The sequence below is a fragment of the Myotis myotis genome, unplaced genomic scaffold (genome assembly GCF_014108235.1).
Source record: "Myotis myotis isolate mMyoMyo1 unplaced genomic scaffold, mMyoMyo1.p scaffold_m19_p_5, whole genome shotgun sequence".
Classification (NCBI taxonomy): Eukaryota; Metazoa; Chordata; class Mammalia; order Chiroptera; family Vespertilionidae; genus Myotis; species Myotis myotis.
This window is the reverse complement of record NW_023416357.1, coordinates 74,296,474-74,324,207: the sequence shown is the minus strand read 5'-3', so window position 1 is coordinate 74,324,207 and position 27,734 is coordinate 74,296,474. Positions and strand designations below refer to the sequence as shown.

The 27,734-nt window shown below is 40.8% G+C and overlaps 1 protein-coding gene across 4 annotated transcripts in view; it reads right to left on the bottom strand.

Moving 5' to 3' along the window:
• SNX24 (sorting nexin 24) overlaps nt 1-27,734 on the bottom strand; it is a 133,004-nt gene that overhangs the window by 42,854 nt on the left and 62,416 nt on the right. For 3 of the 4 annotated variants that reach the window (XM_036309109.1, XM_036309113.1, XM_036309112.1), the window contains 2 exons: nt 21,397-21,480; nt 7,813-7,917 (listed from right to left, as the gene is read on the bottom strand). In XM_036309109.1, the coding sequence (XP_036165002.1) occupies nt 7,813-7,917; nt 21,397-21,480 (189 nt within the window). Of the gene's footprint in view, nt 1-7,812; nt 7,918-21,396; nt 21,481-23,960; nt 24,109-27,734 lie in introns of all 4 variants that reach the window. The other variant, XM_036309110.1, reaches the window with a different exon arrangement.

The window sequence follows — 27,734 nt, the reverse complement described above, 5'->3', positions numbered from 1 at the left end:
GTAACTTTGGTAACCACTACCTTGTTTACTGCTCACTATAAAAAGCTTGGTGAGGCCTGAGCACAGTGGAAGTCCTTCCTCTTGAGTTGGATTCTCTCCCCTGGTCCCCCAATATTCCCAAATTATCTCGTGTCTTTTCTTTTTCATTTGTTGTGCGGCTCCTCTTCCAGACCCGAACCCTGAACCACGCAGGATGTGGAGGGGAACACTTACGACAGAACAGGAAGAATTTTACCATATGTTAGTTTGCATCAAGAAGTTGGACCATTTTATTTTGCTAAAAGAACATGGAACAGTACTCTTTTACTTTTTATGATGTTTGTGCACCAAAATTTATTCGATAAATGCTTTGCTTTACTTGACAAAAGCAAATAGAAAGGTGACCGGAAAGAAACAGATAATGTATACATTTAAAAAAACTCACTGATTTAGTCATTCTGTTTGGGGTTTGCCAATCTAAAAATGAAAACATTTTGCAATTATGCAGCAAAGATATTAGTCACCGTTTCTTCAAAAAAACTATTAACCATCAGGCTTCCCAAAGTATTGGATTTTATCAATGCATGTCCAAAAAAAAGAACCACAAGCAATAATAAGCTAGAACTCATGAGAAGTGTATTTAATATCTGTAATCAGTCCTTATAAGATGGTTTAAGTTTTAGGTTAATGCATGGCAGATGATGATCAGTAAGGTACACTGTTCAAAGGATGTTGCCCATTTAAAAACCAGGAAAATGTGGACTAAGATTTTGACTTTGCTATATTGAAATTCTAATCAAAATTCTAATAAAAGTGCCTTTCACTCTCTTTGTTTGAATTTCTATAAATTATTAATTAAAAATCTTAAAATGACAGGAAACTAAAAATGGTTCACTGGATTCAGATGGTTAATGGGTTACCTTTTTTTTTTTTTCTGGGAAAATGAGAGTCAATGTGTTTAAAGAGATAAAACAGAGGCTTGAAAATATGACCAAAGAACATGTAGACAGATAAGAAAAAAAAATCAAATAGAATTCTTAGAAACAAGAAAGCATAATATTAAAATTTAAAAGTCAATGGATAAATTTCCACTTCCAATAAGATGGGTTAGATGTACTTTTTCTTATTCCTCCTGCTAAATACAACTAAAACCCCTGGACCTTATATATGAAGCAGACATGAGATTATAAAAGGCTAACGGAAGAAAGAAGGCCTGAGGAATGACATAGTGGTGAGCTTTATCTTTCCTGGATTTTAGTTCTGCCTCATGTATCTGAACTTGGAGCAGAAAAAGCTGGCAACCAGGAAATGCCAACAGATGTAGCAAAGTCCCAATAAAAGCCTGTTTCCTTTAGGAAAAGGATCATATAAGAGAGAGCCTAGCAAAACACAAAACTACTGACCACTCTACTTCTGCCAAACACCACAGAAGAAACTGTGGCCACCTCCAGTCATGCTAACAAAGGTCAGGCAGAAAGCCTAGACCTAGAGTGGAAACACTCACGAGGGTGTATGAGGCCCCCGGTGCCAGGGTGGTATCAGAGGAGGCCAAGTAAGGAGTCATAATGTGCCCCTCCCTTGCAGTCCGTGGAGACTACAACTCCCTCCACCTCAGCAGTAATGGGAGCCCCTTTCTCCCCCAAGCGCCAGGGAAGGCCACGTGGAGAATCTGATCTTCTACCTTCACCTGGCAGAAATGAGGTGGAGTCCCCCATCCCCTACCTTCTCCAGACTGAACAGTATCAGAGAAAACAGCTAAAACACAAGGTTTAAATAAGATCCAGAGTCTCATAACATAATGCACAAATGTCTAGGATTCAATCAGAATCATTCAGTACACTAATTCTAAGAAGATATCGAACTGAATGAAAAAGACAACCAATAGATGCCAACGCCGAGATGACAAGGATGTTAGAATAATCTGACAATGGTTTTAACGCAGCCATGATAAAAATGTCCCCAGGAGTAAATATGAAAAGATTTGAAACAAAAGAAAAATCTCAACAAAGGAATGAAATGTAAAGTATCAGCAAAGACATAAAAGCTATAAAGAAGAATTAAACAGGAATTTTAGAACTGAAAATACCATACCAAAATAACCGCAGAATGGAAGAAACAGAGGAAAGAATCAGTGAACTGAAAGACAAAACAACAGAAATTACTCAATCTGACCAATGGAGAGAAAACAGTCCGGGGGGGGGGGGGGGGAAGAGCAGGGCCTTAAAACAACAATATAAATTAACAAAAAAGAAGAAATGGAAAGACAAAAATGAGGAGGGCAGGGGGGGATGTGCCACCAATTCAAAAGTGGGCAAGAAACAAAACCTCAGAAATAGAGGGATTAATAGGAAGCTCAGATGTTGAACTAAGCCTAATTATATGAGTAATCATGAAAATGTAAGTGGGAAATTTTAACACACCTTTTTTTTTATAGATCAAGTGGCTAAAATACAGGAGATTTGAATAGCATGCTTAACAAACTTGATGTGGTTGTATACAGCACACTGCACTTACAGTATATACATTTTGAAGCACACATAGCCAATTTTAATAAATGCTTCAATGTGCTGCTGGAAAAGTTAAAAACATAATACTCTTTGATCCAGTGCAGATTACTGACCCAGTGGAACATTTTGTATAATTTGAGGATTGAGTGAGGGGAGGCTAGTCAGATAACAGGCTCTTCTGAAGACAGCACCTTGCATCTACTGTATAACAAACCGGCCTCAGCCCAGCTGTGGAATTGTTTTCTTCAAACAATTTTTTAAGGATTTATAATAGCTTAGATGATCCTTTGTTGTGGTTTCTGTGAACTGCTTCTGTGTAGTTCCCCACGCTCCATGTACGTTTAATTATCGCTCACTCCTCAAGAAAAAGGTGGAAATATAAACAGCTTGTTCTCAAGGTAGAGACATAGACATGCGTACCTTTCTCAGAAAGAGAAAGTTCATGTAACTGCAACAAACGGAACTGATGTATGCAAAATTCCCGTCAAAAATCTTTGACTAAAAAAATCATGCCAGCTTGTAATCTGCTACTACAGAACAGAGAGGGGACCTGCCCATTAAATCAGCTCAAATAAACAAATGGAGCCATGACTAAACCTCAAGCTCACCCTCCATTTATTTTTTTCTTTTCAGAAAGATTATGAATCTTCATCTCCGATGTAATGAAATCTTGCCGTGGTGTCTGGGCATTAGAGCATTTCTGTCCTTCTTTGTGCCCTGCCCTTGAATCGCCTTTTCTATCTAACGGCTCATATCCTCCAGCTTAAGGGAATTTTCAACTACTGTTCCTTTGATTATTCCCTTCCCTACTTTTGTATTTTCCCCTCTTGTTTTTCTTCTTCTTCTTCTTCTTCTGGAACTCTAGAAAGGAGAAATTAGACCAGTCCTCTATGCCCTTGTATTGGAGAGTTTTTGTGTCTGTACTTAACGGAACAGCATCCCAACTAGCGAGAGCAGCTACTGAGTGTTTTCAGTTGGATAACACAACTAATTCTAAGAACTCGTGTGTGTTCTTGATTTTTCCTTTGACACCATACCCTATGTCATTGTTTAGATGTAATACCTTTGTGAAACTCTCTATTTGTTAAATCAATCTTTAAGGTATATTTTGTGTCCTGAATGCTCTTTGAGGAGGAGCCAGCGCTTTGGTTCATGTTGGTCTTTTTGTTCATGCTACTCGTTTTCGGCAAGTGCCTGGCGATCCTGGTTATCGATCTCACTGGAGGAAGCGGCCTGGGTGGCTTGGGTGGGTTTCCTCTGCTGGTGTGTTAGCAGCGGCGCTCGCCGCACGCCTCCTGCCATGTGGAAAGGCGGTGTGGGTGCAGCACGCAGTCGGGCAGACTTTTCCTTGGGGGTTGTCAACTTGGGCGCCCCAATATCCACGTGAGAAACTTTAGCTCTCCTCAGCCATTCTGCTTAATATTTTGTTATATTTTTTTGTTTTTAGGGGAAAAGTCATACAATTTTTTTTGCCTGGTCATAAACATCAGGCTGCCTATAGTCTACACCGTGTAAGTAGCCTGGGCACCTGTCCCAGAAATACCCTGAATGAACCAGTTGTTTTCAGTTTCACTGCTCACCTTGGCCTCTCCTTTACCTGCTGATTCTAAGCAGCTCTTCACCACAGCCATGGGCAGGCTGCCTCCCACCTCTAGCACATGTTCCCACAACTGAGTTTAGACCGTTGCTTTCTGCGTTCTGTTGCATCCATTCACACACGTCTAGGAATTTCCATCTTACAGAAAGTTGTTAAAAATTTTTCTTCCTTTGATTATCTTCTCTTTCCCCTGCCCATCTACTACTTAACTGTCGGGATTTATTCCTTCTTAAGTTTTTATACTTTTTTTTTTTTTTTAATATATTTTATTGATTTTTTACAGAGAGGAAGAGAGAGAGAGATAGAGAGCTAGAAACATCGATGAGAGAGAAACATCGGTCAGCTGCCTCCTGCACATCCCCCACTGGGGAAGTGCCCACAACCCAGGTACATGCCCTTGACCGGAATCGAACCCGGGACCTTTCAGTCCGCAGGCCGACGCTCTATCCACTGAGCCAAACCGGTTTCGGCAGTTTTTATACTTTTATTTTAGTTGGCTCTCAGGAAAGATGGGAAGTCATCTCAAATGAGGAGATAAAACTATTATATAAAACATGTTTGATGGTCAAATCAGTTTGGGAAACCCCAATTAAATTATTCTTAAGATTTTTACTTCTATGCAAATGATTTAACACAGCAAACAGACACATACTCATATTTCTCACAGGATTCTAAATATTCAAGTTATAGATTGAAAGAATCACTAATCTATTGATCTATCAAGGGAGCTGGGGCATATATTAGTCAATTACATTGTGACAGTTGATGGTTAGAAGGTCTTTTCCATTATTTATTATTATTATTATTATTATTATTATTATTATTATTATTATTATTTCCCTAAGTAAAATTATATGTCAAGGCTGAAAAATCTTCTCAGACTTGGAAAATCCGCAATGTATAATGCAAAGAGCCTACACTAGGAGCTAAGAAACTAGAATTCCAGTCCCATCTCTAATATACTCCAGGAAGTGAAGCAAGTTTCTTTACACCACTGACCTTAGTTTCTCCATCTCTAAAATAAAAGAGCACCTTTGGAAATGCGCTCCACCTTCGGAAATGTGTGTCTTGTGCTCACCCATGGACCAAACTGTTCCTTGGACAAGAGGAGCAAGAACCGTTTTCTCTGGCTCTCTCAAGAGTTAATCTGCCCGTTTTATGGGTGGGAAACTGAAGCCAGAGAGATTATCATGACCATAACCAAAGGGCAGAAGGCAAGCTGGATTAGATAATGCCTGTGTTTCCTGGGAAATGGAAATGGTGTGGCATTGGAGTTAATGCTTTCTCAGGTTTATGGACCAGAAGAGGGCCTTCCTAGCCAGTTCATGCCCAGGTGGGTTGGCTGCAGGACGGCGCCTGCCAAGGTGAGTGGGATTCTACTGGAGTTATACAGGCGAGCAGTAACAAGTCTTCTTTTTTCTAGTTTTGAATACTATTTATTTATTTAGACTTAAATACCAAAAGTTACGGTGAAAAGACACCTAAGCCAGGGTTTTTAGTTCACTTGGGATTGGTAAGCACTCCCACTCATCCTTCCACCTTCCATCCAGCTCCCAATGCCTGCAAACAGAGTCAGGTGCAAAAGGGAGAGGAAGCGCCCTTGAACTCCCCAGGGACTTCACACACAACAAACTGAATATTAAGTGCACAACAGGAAACAAGGCCTCTCCGTCCTTCAACCACATCTTTCCAGCCTCGTTCTGACACTAGAAAGTTCTAAGCTCAATTTGAGTGTCACTGTAAACTCCTCTCTGTGCCAGATGATTTTACCCGCATATTTATATTCCAAGTACAAACAACTTAAAATGTTTACACTGAGTAGTAATGGAAGTCATGTGTCAAATACAATGGGAGGGAATAGAGTAAAGCTTTCTTCAGAACTAAAGCTTGAAGATATACAGTATCTGTGGAAAATCTGCCTTACAAATAAGAATGCAATGTTTACCCATACCATCTAATTATACAGAACATGCATTTCACCCTTTGCATACAATGTCTAACATCTCATTTTTTAAGTTTTTTGTTTTGTTTTGGTTTGGTTTTGCTCTACAGTGTTGCCCAAAGCTCTGAACGACTTTCAGCTCCATATACAGACTCTCAAAGCACATGGCCACACACTTTCCTGTCATTTGTGGTCCCCATTTCCTTTCATCTCCCACTCCCAGGGAGAGGCAGCCAAGGGACTCACCACCATGTTCAAAAGCAAAAGAGCAAAAACAGTAAAGAGAGGCCCCCTCAGATGTTCTCAGGGCTGCCAGCTGCCAGCTTTCCTCTGGGCATTGTAAAGACCAGGAAGACGGCAGGAGGCCAGGAAAGGGCTCAGCATCTTCCTGCAGGGAGAGAGGCCCCTGAATTTATCACCAAGCCTTTAGTGACAGCCTCTCCTCAGCTTCCAATCACCAGTTGTCCAGGCAAAACCACTCAGAAAAGTTCTGAGAGACTGGCCAGTGTTGCTCAGTGGTTGGGCATCGAACCACTATGAACCAGGAGGTGACGGTTCGATTCCCGGGCAAATGCCCGAGTTGCGGCTGGATCCCCAGTAGAGGGTGTGCAGGATGCAGCCAATCAATGATTCTCTCTCATCATTGATGTTTCTATCTCTCTCTCCCTCGCCCTTCTTCTCTGAAATCAATAAAATATATATATATATTTTAAAAGAAAAGTTATGTAGAAAAAATAGTATGTTGGCTTAACACAGCCTATAGCTGCCCTCGTACACAGAATCCACACCAAGATCCATGTAATGGGGTTAGGAAGATATCAATGGAAAATTCAGGCAGGGCTGCCGATTTCTTTACTGTAACATCTCCTAGAGATGGATAGATAGATCATCATGGCAAATTCATAACTTAGGTGAAGTCCAACTTTTTCTTTTTGAGAGCTGAGACGCCCGACCCCCCATCTCACACCATCTCAGTCATTCTCATGTGTCAGCCTCTAAAGTGGACTCAGGTGACCTGCCTGACCACAAGGCTTCCACACGCTGCCCCTTCCCCCAACCTCATCTCAGCACGTGCCCTGTGCAGAGTTCTTTGGACAGTGATAACTGCACTGAACATTCACCTGAGCCCTCCAGTCTTTATCATTTTAGATCCTGGAAAAGCGGACACTTTCCTTTTGCGTTTTCTGTCACTTGGCAGAAAGGGAGTACTTTTGTTCATCTAATTTAGGTAGTTCTCTTTGTAACCCAGCTGCAGGAAAGAGCATCCTACTGTATTCTTTTTAAAACATAAATGCTAATTTTCAAAGATGCTGGCACTTCATCAGAGGCAAATTTTATACACTCATTCTCAATTTGATCCCATAGATGGACTTGCCAGCCCGAACATGAAATTCAGCTCCTCTTACCATCTCCCAAACACCCTAAACCTCAAGGCAAGACAGGCTACAAGAAAGCAATACAACTTGGAGAGGAAAACAAAAAAAAAAGGAAAACAAAGTTATTCGTAGAGCTGAATTATAAAAACAAACAGACCCTTTCAACATCAGTTTTTACCTTTCTACTAAATTTTCACTTCCCTGATCCAGATAACCAATTTTAAATAGAACCCAATTTAAGCTAAAAGAACCAACCAACAACACAGCTATAATTTTAAACTTTATTTTAATCTAGATGGTTTGGTTGCTTCATGTATTTTGCATCTCACCCATAAGTTCTGAGAAAAAAATACTGAGATAAATGGCTATTTAAACTATGCTATAGTCATTGAGCATCTAAACACATCTTACCTGTAAATACATTTCCAAGCCTTGTCGTCGTTGTTCCAACACTTTTGGGACCCAGTTCCTCACGTGTTTTGAAGGGATTTCTGGAGTTTTAATACATTTCTTAAGCTATAAAGACAGAAACAAACAAAAAGTACAGGAAATGTATCTTAATTATGAAGACATTATTAGGGGGGAGCCAATAAGAAAAGTGAACTGTTATCTCCAATAAAAAGAAAGAGTAAAATATGATAACACTGGAAATCAGTCAAAAAATTCTTAGCGGTCCTAAATGTTTAGATTTCAGGATAAAAATTTTGTGTTTTTGGTAGTTGTTGCTATTGTTGTACATCGTCTGTATTTTAAACTATAATTATTGTTTTCTAAAAAATTAAAAGTTCAGTCCACTAATTATAAAGAAAGTAAAAAAGTTTATAATTTCCAAAATCAATTAGTACAATGAAATTTTGGTTTCATGAAGTGCTTTTCTGATGGAAAGTCTTTCTACATATTTTTCATATAAAAAAGCAAAACAAAATGCCATTGTTTATGATCATCATACCCTAAAATGCATCTGAGCTAGGTCAATCATTTGGAGAGTTTTATAATAGAATGAACTAAAAAAACAGAAGCTGTTCCTTCAAACATTCCTAAGTATTAGGTCCAAATTCTGTTCATAACAACTGAATGATGGTTCTCAGCTAAGCCTTTCAGGGCAGCAGTTTTAAGGAAACATATAAATGAAAAATAATTATATTGGAAGTTGAGTTAGAAACCTGTGTCAGGTGTATCCTACCATATTCACATTCTAAACCTGTGAATATTACCTTACATATCAAGGTACTTTGAATATTTGATTAAATTAGGAATTCACAATGAGAAATGCTAGATCATCCAGTTGGGCTCAGTGTAACTATCCAGTTGGGCTCAAGGAGGGTCACAGTGACAGAGAGATTGGAAGTGGCGTGCTTTGATGATGGAGGGAGGGTCATGAGCCCAGGCAACCTCTAGAAGCTGGGAAGGGGAAAGGAATGGGTTCTCTCTTAGAGCCTATGACACCTTGGTTTTAGCTCAGTGAAACTCATTTTGGACTTCTGACCTCGAGAAGTATAAGGCTACAAATCTGTGTTGCTTAAGCCACTAAAGTTGTGTTAACATGTTACAGCAGCAATAGGAAACTAATACTCTGCTCCCCAAATGGAATGAATTTGAATATTCTAATCAAGAACTTGGAAAACCTACTGAGATTGCTCCTTTACTACACACGCAAAGAAACAGCATAATAATCTCTTAAAAAATGCACAGTTAAATCCCAGAAGCTAATACTGTAATACAAAATTCTTCCCATATATTAGCATATATTCACCATTAACCATTCTGGGCTAAACTTTGTTGCACGTGATGCAAAAGAAGGGGCCTTGGGAAATGCGAAGATCAGTCTGTCTAGTGCTGAGCCTGTGTACCTCCTCCCTCCACACCTGAAGTGCTATTACAATGACAGTGTGAAAGTGCGGGCTGGAACCCAAAATCTGTTCTTCTTATCCTCCTCACCAACAGAACTATATTATTGGGAATAATAATGTAGTCTTCTAAATTTAGCTAAGAAGCTAAATTTTCCAAGTTTCCTTGCAGAGAGTGGAAGCCAAAGGTAATCAGAAGTCACTGAGGAGGGCTTTCCATAAAAACCCTTCAAACATGAAGCAACATCAGCTGGCTTGCACTTTCTATCCTAACCCCCTTTCACCTGCTTCCTGCCTAATAAAATGTGACCGTGATGGCTGGAGCTGTCACGACCATCTGCCACCATGAGGCAACTCTGAAGGTGGAAGCCAGATGTTCCAGATGATTGAGCAGAAAGAAAGAAGGAGCCATGCGCCTGGCAGCCTCCTGGAGCTGCCACACAGCCCCCACCGGCCACCTCCAAACTTGTTTTTTGTTAAAAGGAAAAAATGAACCCCTTCCCACCTTCTTTGTAAGGTTACTGGTATTTGGGCTTTTTGTTTTATGTACTTGGATTTAATCCTGGTAGACATTAAAAAAAGAAAAGGAAGAAAGCCAAAGGGAATAGGGCACAGAACAATGAATAGAATAGGGCAGGGAGAAAGAGGTCATCACCTTGTGAGAGATTAATGGTTTTCTAAAAGACAGAAAGCAGGAGCATGCCAAGGAAGAAAACAGAGCAGAGGAAGGCCCAGCCCAGACCCCCTCAGGAAGGGGATGACAATGGGTATGGACTCCAATCTTCTTAGCAGCCCTGAGAGGCTCTGTGCTCAAGACTGGCATAAGAAGAGGGACTAGCCAGCCCGTTTGAAATAAATAAAACTATTGGAAAAAAAAAAGACCGTACCCGCCGAAACCGGTTTGGCTCAGTGGATAGAGCGTCGGCTTGCGGACTGAAAGGTCCCAGGTTCGATTCCGGTCAAGGGCATGTACCTGGGTTTGCGGGCACATCCCCAGTAGGAGATGTGCAGGAGGCAGCTGATCGATGTTTCTAACTCTCTATCTCTCTCCCTTCCTCTCTGTAAAAAAATCAATATTTAAAAAAAAAAAAAAAGACTGTACCCTTTTATGTAATGATGTTTACTTTGAATTTATATTAGTTCACACAAACATTCCATCCATGCTTTTGTTCCGGCCCTCCGGTCCAGTTTAAGAACCCACTGTGGCCCTCGAGTCAAAAAGTTTGCCCACCCCTGGATTAGACCATGCCATAGCCTGTAAAGGCACTCTACCCCCACCACAGCAGAGTGACTAGCAGCCTGGTTTTATCCCTGGCACACACACTACACCCCATTAAAAAAGGGTCAATGTCCCTAAGGAAAATGAAAGAAGTGTTTGGGTTGAATGAGGGTTTAGCCATTCTAGACATAATGGCTTTCATGGGGTCCCCAGCCTAATAGCTGGCTCTCTCCCCTCATTCCCTTTAGCAGACATACCCTACAGAAGGACCAGACAAATAGTCTCATTGGATGGGTACTCTGGGATCATTTTCATCACAAAGCAGCACTATAAAAGCGAAAAGACAAGAAAAACAAATGGGACAACTAATCCCCAAGGAAACTATATAAATCAAATAGCAGAAGAGATCTTTAAAATTTTGACTAGTATTTTCAGGGATATAAGAAAATATTGCTTCTATGAAACAAGAACAGGCTGCTATGAAAAAGAATGATTCAGAGAATAAGAAACAGGCATTGGGAATTAAAAACCATGATCTATATATATAAAAGTCCAGTGACTGGAACGGCAAAATGACCAGAATGACCAGTGGCTATGACACGCACTGCAGCAGCCAACCAGCCTGATCCGGGCCCTGATCGGGCCCTCCCCACAGTTGGCCGGGCCCCCGACTGGCCCCCAACACCCCGATTGGGGGCAGGACCGGCTAGCCAACTGCCCCTCAGGCCCACATTGGGGTGGGTGGGCTGGACCCCACCCATGCATGAATTCATGCACTGGGCCTCTAGTAGAGAAATAAAAAAAATTAAAAGAGGTAGAATATAAAAGTCTCTCAAAGTACTATAGCATAAACAAAATGAGAGAAAAGGCAGGTGAAAAGATAAAACACATAGAATTAATCCAGGAGACTTAATATAAAATTAATAAGCCTCCCATAAAGAATAAGAAAAACTCCTCAAAGAATAAAATTTTTATGACTTATGTATGCCTTCAGATTAAGAATCCATTGAGTGCAAGCATAATACATAAAAACAGACCCACAATTACTAACATTTATCTGTTGAAATTTCCGAACATCAAGGACATACAGAAAACAGAAAAAGATCAGGTGGTAAACAAAGAAAGTAGAATAGCATTGGCAACTGACTTATATCAGTAGCAGTGAATGCTAGACAATGAATGCTTCAGAGATCTAATTTGAAAATGGATTTCTGGAACCAGCTGCACCATTAATCAGGTGTGAGAGACCTTCAAGGACTCAAAAAATGTACCTTCCATGTCTCCTTTTACATAAAGTTGAGCATGTAATTCTAGAAAACTGAGGATAAACGCAAGAAAGAGGAAAAATAGGATTTGGCCTTAGAGCTCTGCCCCATCAGTGTGGGGAAGGGAACTCCAAGGACAGCTGAGCACAGCGGCCTAGAGAACCACCAGTCTATGTTGGGGCAAAGGGTCAGAGGGCTTGGAGAGAGGAGCCTCCCGGAAAACGGTTGATTTCATGCAGTAGATAGTATGGACAGAATGGATAAATTTTAGGATAAAATACATTATTCTTTTGTCTACTAAAAAAAATAATTCCTGGTTGGTGTGGCTCAGGGGTTGAACACTGACCAAGGAACCATGAGGTCATAGGTTCAATTCCTGGTCCGGGCACATGCCCGGGTTGTGGGCTCAATCTCCAGTAGGAGGCATACAGGAGGCAGCTGATCAATGATGTTCCTCTCTCATCAATGTTTCTATTTCTCTGTCCCTCTCCCTTCTTCTCTCTCTAAAAATCAATAAAAACATTTAAAAATAGCCCTAGCTGCGTTGGTTCAGTGGATAGAGCGTCAGCCAGCGGACTGCAGGGTCCCGGGTTCGATTCTGGTCAAGGGGATATACCTGAGTTGTGGGCATGATCCCCAGTAGGGGGCGTGCAGGAGACAGCCAATCAATGATCCTCATCATTGATGTTTCTATCTCTCTCTCCCACTTCCTTCCTCTCTAAATAAATAAAAATATATATTAAAAACATTTAAAAATAATAATAATTCCCAGGGAAAGCAAAGATTCCCTGAAGGTCATGCAACAGAAGACACTCCACTTTCAGGTGTGATTCCAGTGCTAGAGACAGTCCTGCCTTCTTGGGGCTTACATACCAGGAAACAGACAATAAGAAATAAACAAGTTACTAACACAGGGTGAGGGCCGTGAGTAACAGCAGGGTGTGTGTGTTGGGGGCAGCAGGAGAAGGCCTGTGTGAGGTGGGACTGTCTGTGGCCTGATTCATGCTGCGAGGGAGCTGGGTAAGGAGCTGGAGAAGGAATGTTATGGCAAAGACAGAGCAATGGGAAGGGAGGACCAAGCCTGGTGTTCAACACACAGAAAGGAGAAGACAGGTTCAGAGAGGGGCAGCCTCAGACCCTGTAGGGCCTTGGAGGCCAAGGCGGGAATTTGCCTATTATTTTAAATGGGAAGCAAATGGAATTTCTTGAGGAAGGGAATGACCGGCTGCAATTTTTACTTTAAGAGACCATGTGAGATTCTACCAGCAAGATGGACTGTGAGGGGGCTGGAGTCAAAGCAAGGAGACCCGTCAGAAGCCCCTGCAGAAGTCCAGGCGAGAGATGATGGTGAGCTGAACTATGTCCTGGCTCTGGGTGGGAGAAGGGGAAGGCTGCAGGAGTATGTGGAAAGCAGAGGTGATCAGAATGGCTCCAAGACCTTCACTGTTTTAAGGTTTTTGACCTCACTTGGCAGTCATTTTTGGGTGACCTGCCTGTTGGTGGCAGGATGTCAGGTTTGGATAAGTGGCACAGAACACTAGTTCTCTCCCCCAATCCACTGTCCCTCTCTTCTACAGAACAGAGCTCAAAATTTTCAGCTGGGTAGATGACCACGCAGAATAAAAAACACATTTCCCAATCTCCCTTGAAGCTAGGTGTGGCCCTCTGACTGGATTCTGGTCAAAGGCAGGTACATAGACATGTATGTGTAGCCTTCAGAAAGTGGTCTTAAAGGGAAGGACTCTCCTTCTTTCCCGCTCCTTCTTATTGGCTGAACTGCCCATGTAATGGCTAGACCTGGAGCAGTCACAGTCAACCATGAGGTGGACGCCTCCTATTGAGAATGGCAAAGCCACAGAGCCTGGGTCCCTGATGATCATGAAACTGCCCCACTAGCCCCAGGCTTTATGTGAGAGAAAAATAAAGGTGTGTCTGCTAACGTCATCATTATTTTGTCTCTAGAGTCACTTGGAGCCAAATCGAATCCCACGTGAGCAGGAGACATCCAGCTCTGAGGGGCAGGGGAGAGGAGCAGGGCAAGTGGTGAGGAGGGAGTGGGGGGAACAGTACGCTGAGTCAGGATAACGCTCCTGGAAGGGGCATGATCAGACTGTGCGGTTGATGCTGGAAAGTAAAAGACTCTGGGTAAAAAGGGTAGGAAGCCAGAGGGTAGGCCCCTCTTTCAAAAAGTGATACTAAGAGAGAAGGAGAGCAAGGGGGCGAACAAGGGAGGGACACATGGGGTCAAAGGCAAGTTTTATTTTGTTGAATGGCAGATACATGCTATGTACCGATGGAGACTGCTCCAGTATTGAGGAGAGAGAAAGAGAGGAGGAGGAAAGGAATTTTTGCTTGTCAGAGAATGCATACCACGTCTCTACACTATTTGAGGTATTTCTCAAACAAAAACAAGAGAAGAAAAATGCTGTTATTCTGTGGAAATCAGCTTAGTAGGTTTCAATGTAAACATAAAGTCCCTTTAACTCAGGAAGCACAGTATTTCTTGTATTGCAGAAGAGAAAATCAACTCCATTATCTGTCTCCTTTTTTTTTTTTTTTTTAATCGAGAAGATAGAGCACTGAAAGCATTTTTTTCTTTTTCTTTATGTCAGGGGTACTGAGAAAGCCGATCATCTCGGCTGCTGGGGGCTGTGACAGCATTTGCTGTTGAGTAATGAATTGCTCTAGATGAGGAGAGACAAACCTGAGACGATCTGCTTCCAGGAGGGCTCAGCTGCTTACAAGATAAATAACCCCCTGCCACTCCTGGCGATGATGAACTGTCCGGGCCACGCTGCGGCCCACGGACGGCCTTCCTGATCCCCGCAGAGAGCCAGCAGATTCCCCGATACCACAAGCACAGCCCCCTTCGCCTGCGTGACCACCCCTTTCCCGCCTGCAGTGTTAGAAGTTTCCACAGAACTTGCTCTGCACAGACCCGCCGCATACGCACTGACTGCAGTACCCATTTTCCACAGAAGGAGCAGAAATAGCTTCCCCAAGCACACAAAGGAGAATGGGGAAAGAAAAATAAAGTTAAGGAAAGAATGAGGGACATTTGGGGTCAAATTCAATCTTTTACTCCATCTTGTCACCCCTAGAGCCTCAGGGTTCCTTTTAGAGATACTACACACCAGGCTGCGTTCTGGTTTAACCCCAGATGGCAGTTTTTTGGTTCTTCTGAAATATGTCCTCCATTAAATGAAATATGAGGATGCAATATTTTACTCGAGCCAAAGGCAGACAATAACAGGAATGAGGAGAGTTAATCCAGGAGCGAACCAGCACCGTGTTTCCCCGAAGCCCCTGTGAATAAAAGGTGGCTGCAAATGACAGGAAACCGCTGAAAGGCATGTGAAATCTCCTCAGAGCCTGCAAAGGGTTTTCGCTCTACACCCGGGCTATGGACCTAGGGAGGAGACGCTGTCTTCAAGGCCCACCGGGGACGTGGGGAGGCACTTGGCTGTGGTGGTGGGGCCTGAGCGGAAGTTGTGGGACATGGAAAAAGCACCTACAAGGTTACGGCTCATGCTGCCCTCGCAGCCGGGGCTGGGCTATAGGGACAGCACCCTATAACTTTTATTTTTAAAGAATATTATGCTAAACATGAACGAGAAGACTAGGGTAGGGGTTTTTTTTGGTTTCAGTGTGGTGGTGGTGTCTTCCCATCTTAACTAGCAGAGCTACAGAGGAAGCACAAGTGTACCCTGGAATTCAAGTTGCAGTGAACTAAACTCCCACAATAAAAACTGTTCTTGTCAATAAAACATTCCTCCCGTAAGTCTAAATATGTGCGGTGATGTTCTCCAATATCCCATTTGCCAAATACTTATTTAATGCCTAACATGTGCCCAACACTAATAGGAGGTGAGGAAGATACAAAAGATAAGACATGGGTCCTACTTTCATTTTATTTGTTTATTTAAAATAATTTTATTTTATTATTTATTTATTTTCCTTGATCTTAGAGAGAGGAAGGGAGGGGGGAGAAAAAGAGAGGGAGAGAGAGAGAAAAAAAAACCCTCGATATGAGACAGAAACATCAATCAGTTGCCTTCCATACTCCCCCAACCAGGGATGGAACCCGCAACTTGGTATGCGCCCTGACCAGGAATTAAACCCACAACCTTTTGGTGCACAGGATGATGCTCAAACCAACTGTGTCTAACCAATCAGGGTGAGCCCTACCTTTAAAAAAATGTATCTTCTAACTAGAAAAACTTGGGGACAACAAAGTTTTAATCATCTCTGATATATTTTTAATTTAAGTAGAAATCTTTATTCTAAATGGAAAGGAGTCTACGGACAAAGAGACCAGGGAATAGAAGAAACTCACAGGGAAGAAGGAGAAGCTGAGAAGTTTTAGTTTGGTGTGAATACATGCGAACACAAAGGGAAGGACGTCCGGCACGGCAAAGACAGGAAACGGTGATGTTCACATACAGGGGGAAGGGGACTGCTGTTGATGTTTTCATAGGCGAAGCAGAGAGAAGTAAGGCTGGCCAAGGGGCTTGTGGTAAATAAAGGAACAGTTCCCCCTAAAGATGTCTATGTCCGAATACTTGGAACCTGTGGGTGCATTACCTTCCGGGCAAAAGGCGCTCCGTAGATGTGAGTACAGCAAGCATTTCGCATGGGAATATTAGTCTGGATACCCAGGTGGGTCCAAGGTCATCTCAATGGGAGGCAGAAGTCTCAAGTAAGAGACAGGAGATGTGATGATGGAAGCAGACGTTGGATTGATGATAGTGCTGGCTTTGAAGATGGAGAAGTGGCCAGGAGCCAAGGAATGCGGGCAGCCTCTAGACCAGTGGTTCTCAACCTGTGGGTCGCGACCCCTTTGGCGGTCGAACGACCCTTTCACAGGGGTCACCTAAGACCATCCTGCATATCAGATATTTACATTACGATTCATAACAGTAGCAACATTACAGTTATGAAGTAGCAACGAAAATTTTATGGTTGGGGTCACAACATGAGGAACTGTATTTAAAAGGCCAGAAGGTTAAGAACCACTGCTCTAGATGCTGGGAAGGCAAGGACACTGATTCTCCCCTAGAGCTTCCGGAAGGAATGTAGCCCTGCTGACACCCTTAGAGTAAGATAATAAATGTATGTTTTAAAGCAAAGTCTGTGATGATTTCTTACAGCAGTAACAGGGTACTAACACAGGGTTAAAGATTATTGGCCTCAAGACTTGTTGTCCATGATTTGGGAGACAACACAGACCCACTTCAATATATTTGAACCAAAGAATGAAGATGAAGACAGTGTTTTAGAAAAACTGATTTGCAGCAAAGAATGAATAAGAAGACAGGATCAAAAACAGTTAAAGAAATACTCGCATAAAGTAAGTAGTAAGACTCTGTTTTAGGATGGTAAGTGTATAAGTGAAAAATGAAATGGTGCATATAATGGAAATTTGGAAGAACGAACCAATAGGACTTAATGACACTCTGGGTATGGAAAGTAAGAGAAAGGTACGAAAGACCTCCAAGGTTTCAAACTTTGTGGCTTCAGTGCTGTGATGGAGGGAGGGTGCAAGGGTTGTGTCTAAGAGAAACCTCTAAAAATATAACCACTCCAGAGGAATTCTCAAACGTTGATAGGCATGAAGATTATCTGGAAGGCTGGTTTAACATGCAGATTACTGGGCTCCATCACAAAGGCTGATTCAGCGAGTCTGGGCGATACCCAGGGATCGGCCCTTCAGTAAACACTGCTCTGATTCAGGTGATCCAAAGTTCACACTGTGAAAAACACCAATCAAGAAAAACTAAAAGGAAATGAAGTCAAATACTCATCATCGCTCTGGAAGAAACAACGAATCTTACTTAAAATCTGAAGGGGTAAAAATTGACATATTAGACAACATAAAAATTTAAACCACTTGTAAATTAAAATAAATATCACAGCCAAAATAAAAAGGTCCCTGGTGGAAAATACTTTCAGCAAATGGCTAATATTTTATTAACAGGCCACACAAACTAACGAGCAAAAACAACTGAGACCCCTGCAGATAAATGGGAAAGCAAGTAAACAGAATTCCAAAAAGAAGGCCTAGAATCATAAACAAACTTAAGAAATACCAATTACAACAGCAACAGGGCAACAAAGATTGCTTGCTAAATAAACAAATATCATTTGGGGAGGTAATATTCAAAGCTGATTAGATGCTGTGCTACCTTCTCACTTGCTGCTTGTATTATAAATCCGCTAGACCATTTTGGAAGAAAGTAATTTGGCAATATATATCAGCAGCTGCAAACATATCCATACTCTTTGACAGAAAATGCTTCCTTAGTAATTTAGCTCAGGGACACACTCTTGAATATGGGGGGGGGGGGGGATTATATGCAATGAAGGCTATCAATTATTGGAAGTTTACCGTGCAATATGCATGATATCATTTAGTCTGTAAAACAAGTCAATGAAGTTAGTACTCTAATTAGTCCCATACTAAAAATGGGGAACCTGAGGCACTGAATGATCATGTGACTTGTTCCAAGGACTTGATGAGTGAGGGGAGGGAGGTAAAGGCCGGCTGGGGAACAACTGCTTCCGGAGCCAGCACACTGCATTTCTACACCAGTGTTACCACCACGTGGGACATGGTGAGCACAGCAGTGTTTGTTTTACTAAAAAACGCAAGAAAAGAAGGAAAATAAGAATCCTATTGGGATAGTAGAAATATGTGTGGGTAACTGGTTTATTTCTCCAACCCCCATATTTTCTGCAAGATCTAGCTTTGTAAACCTAATTACTTGAGAGGAAGAAAATTATGCACATAGGAAAACAAAAACTAAAACCTCCTGAATTTTTCAAAAAAGTTCAAAAGAAATCCTAAGAAAAGTATAAATGATTAGGATATTTTCATATTTTAATATTGACAATTACAAACGTTTGGAAGAAATAATGATCATTCAGAACTTTCTTCAGCCAACCAGATGAACTGTCAAATGGGCAATGACTTTCTGCATCAAAATTAGCCTGACAATAAGCCAGGAGGCATTTTTGTGTGTTTGTGGTACATGGAGAAGAGCCATGCATCTATTATTATACAAATGCACAGCACTTGTTAATAGCTCCCATATTGCTTTAGAATTAACTTGGAGTCATTGGCTAAACACTTTTTTTAACATGTGATAGATACACCGTAAAGTGTAAGAAAAATCAGGACACTGGCAAGAGAGCAAATTGCATCCACTGCAGAAATAGTTGAATATTTTTTTAAAAAAATTTAAATGACAATAAATTTAACTACATTTAAAGGGAAAACACTTAATGTAAAAACATAACATTAAAAGCACATCACAAAATTCAAATACGGAAACTGGGGCACCGAAATTCTAACAAAAGGATAAAGTTACGTAATCTGGCAGCAATATCAGTAAAGCTTATATATTCTAATTTTTTGCCCATTTCAATCCTTCTTAACACAATTTTACAGTCAAGATTACAGACTTGTTTTTACACCCTACCATTATCTGTACTTTCATAGTTACCCTTTTGCCAAATCTCCTACAAATACAATGGAGCAAGTAAAGGAGCCTTCCAGCGGCTGCTTTCTGCTCTGTAGTAAATATGATTAGAGAGTCTCCCAACTAAAATTCTGTTCCAAAAAGCTATTTTTTCCCTCTGTGTCCTGTGAGGATGTTTTAACAAAGCTGCTAGAAACATGCAAACTTGAGAGATCTGAGAATTCCTATTCTCTTAACTGTACTAGGCCTGCTGATATAAGAATAGCTAAAATTATTAACAGGATTGTAGAAATTGAGAGAAGTCCTAGAAAATCTGGGTGTTTTTTTCCTGTCTGTGCGTATCTAAGAACTGCCTACAATCCCTGGGAGAGGGTCCTCTTCTGCAGAAGAAAATAAACTGTATTAGAGAAGAGAAGAGGGTGAGCGACCCTCCGCTCTAGGAAGTGTGGCAGCCTCTGCTCGGGCGGGCCTCGCCGGCAGCCACCCGGCTGTGCCTCGAGTGGAGCTGGTCCCCGAGTATCTTCTGGGGACAGCGGGGCTGTGTCGGGCCTGGCACCTGGGCACTGACCTGGGAGGTTAGGAAGGAGGCTCACAGTGACAGGCTGCCTGGTCATCAGAGCTGGGCTGGGGACGGAGCTCTGCTTTTCATCTCACTGTAAGGACTTAATGCAGGATTTACCCAGTGGAAATCTCTCTAGAATCTGTGTCCTCGAAAAACAGTAAACAAAACGGAATTTCTTGAGAAGGACGTGAAACCCACACTCCAAGTTTGTTTCTCTTGCCTCTGGGTTGAAGCTTTTGTGAAGTCAGCTGGCAACACCAGGCCTGAACCTGTGCTCACCTGTGCTGTTGCTTTTGGAAGTAAACTTGGATGTAACACAATTTTAATTGGGGAATTAAATGTGATTGAATCCTAATAGAAGAGTGTACAGGTAACTGAGAGCTCCTCTTTAACTATTTGTACACCGTAAGCTTCTATAGACGTAAGCGGAGGACCTTTTTTAATTAAATTCAAAATATCGTGGCAGTTAACTGGTTAAAGGAAACAGTTTGTTTCACTCATTTCTCCAGAATATCCTATTAAAATTTCCACTCAAGACCCTAGTCTCAAAAAAAAAAAAAAAAAAAAAAAAAAAAGACTCTACCTGGTATTCTCCTTTTAAAAAAAAAGTGGGAAAATTTAATTATAAAAAATGCTAAAGAACTTTTAAAACAGAGTAAGCACATTATCACATCATTTATGCTCTGCCATATCCCAGAGAATTTAAGATGTGTTTAATGAAATTAAAGGAATAGACTCTTTCTTAAAATCTTCCCACCTAACTTCTTACCTAAGTGACAAAAGTGAGGAAATTAAATTATGCCATACATTTTACGTATGTGTGCATATGTGTGTTTATATATATTCATGTATACATGCATGTGAATATGCATGCATGAAAGAAAAATAGAATAATTGCAATAACTCATATACAGTGATTTTCTGGTCAATTTCATGAGGTATTTCTACTAATAAAGTAATTTCAGCACCCCAATGATAATCTATAATCTGCAAAACATTACATTTTGGTATAAAATAAGAAAGTATTCACTCTTCCACTCTTTACTGATCATTTCTCCCAAAACTCAGCTATTCCTTTTACATTTTTGTCTCTTTTATCTCAGACTTTTAATGAAACGCCAGTCCTATTCTGTGGCCTTTCCAATTCAACAAAAGGCAGCGAGCCTCTTTCACAAGTTGCCCAAACAGTCCTTACACACATGTGGCAGGTGTCTTTTCTGGGTATATGCAAGTATAAGTTGATTTTAATAAATTTCTCCCTATAAAATAAAATAGTCTTTTGCTTTTCTTCTTTCCCTTTTGTAAGGACCATTAAGTATATTTCATGGCTAAAACAGGGTCTGGATTTTATTCTTTCTGAACCTACCATCCCTGGCACAGCACACTGCGAACAGCTTGCCGTCTCACATCTGCTCATGTACAAGATCTTAGCAGAAAACCCACCCACTCGGAAAGCACACCTGAAAGGACTAAGTCATGTATTTTCAAATGAAATTTACTTCATGATAAAGGATATCATACTGTTCCAAGAACTCTTAATGCTCTTAGGAACCCCAAAAGCAGTCCTAACGTTATACCATCTGCCACACAGAGAAAAGGGGGGCGGGGGGCGCGGAATTACCTTTTTGTGCAAGGCATGAAATTCGCTGTACCTTTTCTCAACAAAATGTTTTCTTCCGTTCATTAGCACTTCTATCTTAAACACCTAAGGAGAAAAAAAAAAAAGATTAATTCTACCAGTTTGAAACCCTCAATTGTCTGATGTGGTAAGTTTGTGACCATGATATATTTCATCCCTTTAATTACAGTAGCTGATCCCCCAAAACCCAGAAGGCCCAGGAGACCCTTGGCCCAACAGCCCTGATTAATGAGCCCTCGAGCCAAATGCTCACTAACAAACTGCAGTATCCCCACCAACGTGTCCAGAAACAACGGAAACTTAAATGCCTTAAAATGCACCTGAACATTTTAACCAGAGGATGTTCCTTCCCTAAAATTATTTCACCAAATGCAGATGATGGTATTGAAATAAAAGTGTGATGCCACGGCGAGAGTCTGGTAAGAATCGCAGACCCGCAACGTGCTATCCTGGGTGTTTCACTGGCGGTGCTGTGTCACGGATAAGGCAATCATGCAAACGGTAGTGCATTTTAGGTTAATTTCTTCCTAACCGGCATATTCATCTCTAGTCTCAGCTGGAGTTATTCTGCTGTTTGCGAAGCAGAGAGAGCTCGTGGTAAAGGTTCATTTTCCCTGCGTGACACGGGTGACAGCTTGTGCTCCCACCTCGGGAAGGTTGAAAGGCCAGATGCAAAGGCTCTCTGTGCGCACTAATTAGTAGGCACCAACATGACATTTTCTTGATTCTCAGGTCAGTGGGTCAAGACTGGAACAAGGGATGAGCAGTGGTGTGAAATGCTCATGAAAACACAATGCTGAGGTGGGGGGAGGATGCTGGGCAGGAAGTGCAGAGAAGGTGCTCTGCTATTTCAAGACTTTGTCATTGGCTCCTGTTTTGTGAGCCAGTGTTTGTCAACACGGGGATGGGGGAATATTGTTCAATTACTTAGTAAGCCTAATTTCCTGTTCCAATTGCCCTTCTGGAAAAAAATGAAAGTTGAGGTCACATGAAAGAGAATAGTGGTAAAAGCAAGCTTACCTTATCCTTAAAAATAATTAGACATACAAGTTCAACATACTGTCATTATTAACCCAGACCCGTTTGGCTCTATATTTCTGCCTTATGTGTAAATACGACTTTTTTATGGAAAGCCAAAAATGATTTCATCAGACAAAATGTGTTTGTGTTTTTGTGCTTCTTCAAATCAGAAACAAGATCTTGAGTTGCATGACTCAGTTAAAAAACAACACCTACTTAAATGAGGTACATTTTTACTACTTAATCAATATTTTAGTCTAACATTTGTGTTTTTCTAAGTAATCCCCCTAAAAGTACTTTCCTTTGGTGAATTTGTGAAAATACTTTCTTCTAAAAACATACACATATGCTTCAAACGCTCAGATATCCCTACATTATTTTTCAAAAATAACTGTTTACTAATTCACTAGAGAAAACTGTCCTTCTTCGAAGACCCTGCCAGGAATAGAATAAAGAAAACTCCCTGAGAAACACAAACAAAAGAAGCGCAGCTTCAACGCGGGGCCTGGGTAACAGGGTGCAGAGCCTCCTCTCTAGCGTCAGGTCCCAGATTTAAATCAGGACAATGTGGGAGCAATGAGAGTCGTTTCCATCTGCGGAGCTGCATGAGATAAATGAAGTTATGTTCCGAGTCCAGTGACTTGAAGTTTCAACACAAACACCACCACCTTAATTGGCAGGTTTGCTGCAGAACCCAGAGAAGGAGAAAGTGGGTGACTTGGGAAGGTTCAACCCACTGGGTCACCCCTCCAGGTGCCCCCTCTTGGAGGCCAGATAAGACGCATGACACAGCGGCTGCCTCATAGAATGTCATCCTTCTATCGACCAGATGGTTCCATTACCAAGTTCCACAGTTACTTTTCACAATCACTAAATTCACGCGGTGGAGGTGGGGGTGGGTGTACACAGGAGTTGAGAAATTTTAATTCTAATATTTTAATTATGTTGCTATTTCAAAAATGCGTAATAATTTGATACTGTTCCCCCCCCCCTCCATTTTTTTTTAATTCTGGGAGAACATCTTAGAAAGGAGGCAGGTTAATAAGAATTTCCATGACAATGTGAAGCAAGAAATAGAGTCAATTTAATAAATCTCATTTCCCTGAATTCCATACCAGACTTTAAAATAAATACATATATATATGTGTGTATATATATATGGCTAGATAGATAGATAGATAATGATTTCAGAGAGGAAGGGAGAGGGAGAGAGAGATAGAAATATAATGATGACAGAGAATCATTGATCGGCTGCCTCCTGCATGCCTCCTACTGGGGATCGAGCCCGCAACCCAGGCATGTGCCCTTGACTGGAATCAAACTCAGGACCCTTCAGTTTGCAGGCCGATGCTCTAACCAGCTAGTTTTTGCGTGTGTGTGTTTTTGTTTTTTAAGAGCTCTGACCCATGTTGTCTCTGCTGCCTGGAAACCCTTCTCCTGCTCTGCTCTCCTGGAAAACCCTGAGTTGTCCTCTGCTCTAAGTGGGGGCAGCACAGCCGATGTGTGGAAAGCTCCAGGCACAGTACCTGGCATTCATCCTTGTCTTTAACAGCTACTTCCTGAGAGCCTACCATGTGCAGGGCGTTGCTCTTGGCTCTGGGTAGTCAGCAGTGAACACAGCAGGTGGGAGTGTCCTATTAGTGAGGGAGGCCGACTGTGAAAGTCTGAGCAGACCTGGTGATGTCAAGAAATGAGAAGAGCTGTGAAGAACAACGCAGGGTAACGGGACAGAGCTGGACAAAGGTGCCCTTAAAGACAGGGTGTCAGAGAGGCCTCCCTAAACAGAGAGGCAGGGGCAGGTACAAAATCTGAAGGGAATGAAAGTGTACGGGAGTTGAATGTGGCTGCCTCTGGAATTTCGTACTGGGAGTGTGTAGACAAGGACTATTTGTTTTCATTCCTATTTAAAAAAATTTTTTTTTTTTTTAAGTTAAGATGAGGGCAAGGTGATTTCCACTTCTGGCCAAGATGGAGTAACTGAGAACAGATTTAACCTCCCACTTGAAACAATTAAAAAACAATATTTTTTTCTTTTGTTTCCCTTGCCCAAGGAGCTATAGCAGAAAAAAATATTGCTCCAAGAAATAAACCAATGGGGATACAACAAATTAAAAAGTTTTCCCATGACAAAAGAAACCATGAACAAAATTAAAAGACAATCCACTGAATGGAAGAACATATTCACCAATAATACATCTGATAAGGAGTTAATGTCCAAAATCTATAAAGAACTTATACAACTCAATACCAAAAAAACAAACAATCCAAATAAAAAATGGGTAAAGGACCTGAACAGACACTTCTCCAAAGTGGACATACAAATGGCGAAGAAACATATGACAGTATGTGTAACACCACTAATCAGTAGAGAAATACAAATGAAAACCACAATGAGATATCATCTCACACCTGTCAGAATGGCTATCATCAATAAATCAACAAACAAGTGCTGGCGAGGATGTGGAGGAAAGAGAAGCCTCATGTACTCTTGGTGGGAAAGCAAACAGGTGCAGCCACTGTGGAAGAGAGTATGGAGTTTCCTCAAAAAATTAAAAATGGAACTGCCTTTTGACCCAGTGATCCCAGTTCTGGAAATATATCCAAAGAAACCAGAAACATTGATTTGAAAAAAGATATGCAGCCCTATGTTCATTGTAGCACTATTTACAATAGACAAGATTTGGAAGCAGGTCAAGTACCCACCAGTAGATGAGCAGATAAAAAGCTGTGATACATTTATACAATGGAATACTACACAGCTATAAAATAAGGAAATCTTACCTTTGTGACAGCATAAATGAAACTAGAGGGTATTACACTAAATTAAATACGCCAGCCAGAGAAAGACGAAATACCATGTAATTTCACTTATATGTGGAATCTAATGAACAAAATAAAAAAAGTAAAAAAACAGAAACAGTCTCATAGATACTGAAAACAGACTGACCACTGTCAGAGGGTAGGGGGGACAGAGGATCTGGGTGAAACAGGTGAAGGGATTACGCCAGTGGTTCTCAACCTTCCTAATGCTGTGACCCTTTAATACAGTTCCTCATGTTGTGGTCAACCCCAATTTCATTGTTACAAATTGAACATAATTAAAGCATAGTGATTAATCACAAAAACAATATGTAATTATATATGTGTTTTCCAATGGTCTTAGGCGACCCCTGTGAAAGGGTCGTTCGACCCCCAAAAGGGTCGCAACTCACAGGTTGAGAATCGCTGGATTAAGCAAAAAAAAAAAAAAAAAAAATCAACCAAAACTCATATACACAGACAACAGTATGGTAATTACCACAGGGAAAAGGGGGTGGGAGAGGTAGAAGAAACTAAAGGGGGAATAAATGGTGATAGGAGACTTGACCTGGGGTGGTAAACACACAATATAATATACAGATGATGTCTTATAGAGTTGTACACTTGAAACCTACATAATTTTATTAATTAATGTAATCCCAATAAATTCAATACACATATTTAAAAAATTAAAAACTGGGGTCAGCTTTAGCTCAAGCGGTTACTCCGGTTTCTGCTCGTTGCGGACACATAACCCTGCCTTAAAAAATTAAAAACTGGATAAAATACATGGAAAAAGGGGCTCTCAAGACATTAGACACAAAGAAATGAAGACAGTGAGAGATGGGAAACAAATCAGGTGAGCCCTGTGTTTACCCCAGGCAGGGGCTGAAGGTCCCCTGAGTTAGGGAGATGGCATCTGGAGTGAGGGGAAGCCAGGATAATTTTCTCTGCAGTATTCAGGTGAATCCTCAGCAGCACATGGGATTGGGGAAATTACCCAAGGATGGTGTGCCTGTTCCCAAAAGCCAGGGCGGAAAACCTCATAATTTATGAGGCATTAGTTATCAGAAGAGACCTGGCTATGTAGTAAGCAAATTAACTGCAGGCTAAAAGCTCTTTTAGTCCAGTGTAAAAAAGCTTAAACATAAGACCTGACGAGAGCAAACTGTTCCTGAGTAATTTAACCACACACCAGAACAAAGCTCAAGCATATTTTTAGGAATATAAAAATATCCTGCACCCAACAAGATCAAAGTCACAGAGTCTGGAATCCAATGAAAAAAGTAGAAAAATATGACTCATAATGAGAAGAAAAACCAATCCTTTGAAACAGATCCTCAAATGACACAGATGATAAAATTATTAAACAATAGCATTAAGATCATTACTACAAGGGAAGTTCTCATGTTCAAGAATCCAAAGGAAAGGTTGACCATGTTACATGGAAGCATGAAAGGTATTTTTTAAAAAAAAGATTCAGACAACAGGTCTGGGTCCTATTGACAAAATCAACAATGTCTGTGACTTTAAAAATACACTGGATGAAATTGATAGCAGATTAGACCCTGCAGAAGAAAAGATTAGTGAAGTTGAAAATCTAACAATAGAAACTAAAATGAAACAAAAGGAAAAAAAACAAGATAAATACAGCATGGGACAACTTTAAACAGTAAGGGGTTGGGAAGAAAGACAAATATATTTGCAGAAATAAAAAATTTTCTCCAATTTGGTGGATACTAAAAACCAACAGATCCAAGAAAACCAAGCACAAGAAACATGAAAGGGAAACACCCCAAAATAAAAACCAAGGTACATCATAATCAAATTGTCTAAAATTAATAAGAAATAAAATCTGGTAAGCATTCAGAGAAAAAGAGACATTACATAGAAAAAGAAGAAAGACATGTGTAATGACAAATTTATCAAATATCTCTAAAAATAACCAAGCTTTATAAGAGTGATTCAATGCATATATACTTTAGTTATGTTTTAACTTAATAAAATATGCTCTATGTGAAGTATTATGTATAAAATAAAATGTGCAAGTAAAAGCTAGTTAAATCTTTAATAATTATTTTAAAAGTATTTTGGTAATTCTTCTCAGTCAAATGATAGCAATAATAGTAACACAAACAACAACAAGGAGTTTTATAGACTTGTTAAGTACAGGCACTGATCTAAGCTTTTTACTCATAATGCTCATTCATTTAATTCTCACAATAATCCAACAATCCCACATGAGATAGGTACTATTACCTCCATTTTACATGTCAGGAAACTGAGGCATGGATTAAGTAATGTGCCCATAGGAAAACTGCACTTCGAACCCAGTGATTTGGGTCCTGAATCTGCACATGACTGACTTCCCATGAAAGGACTCCTTATGTATAATCCTATTTGTTGGAAAAACTGAATACTTCAAAATAGGAGAAACGCTGAAACATTTTAGAGTGATGACAAATCATTCCATCTATTTTCCTCCAGGTTCTGTCCTCTGG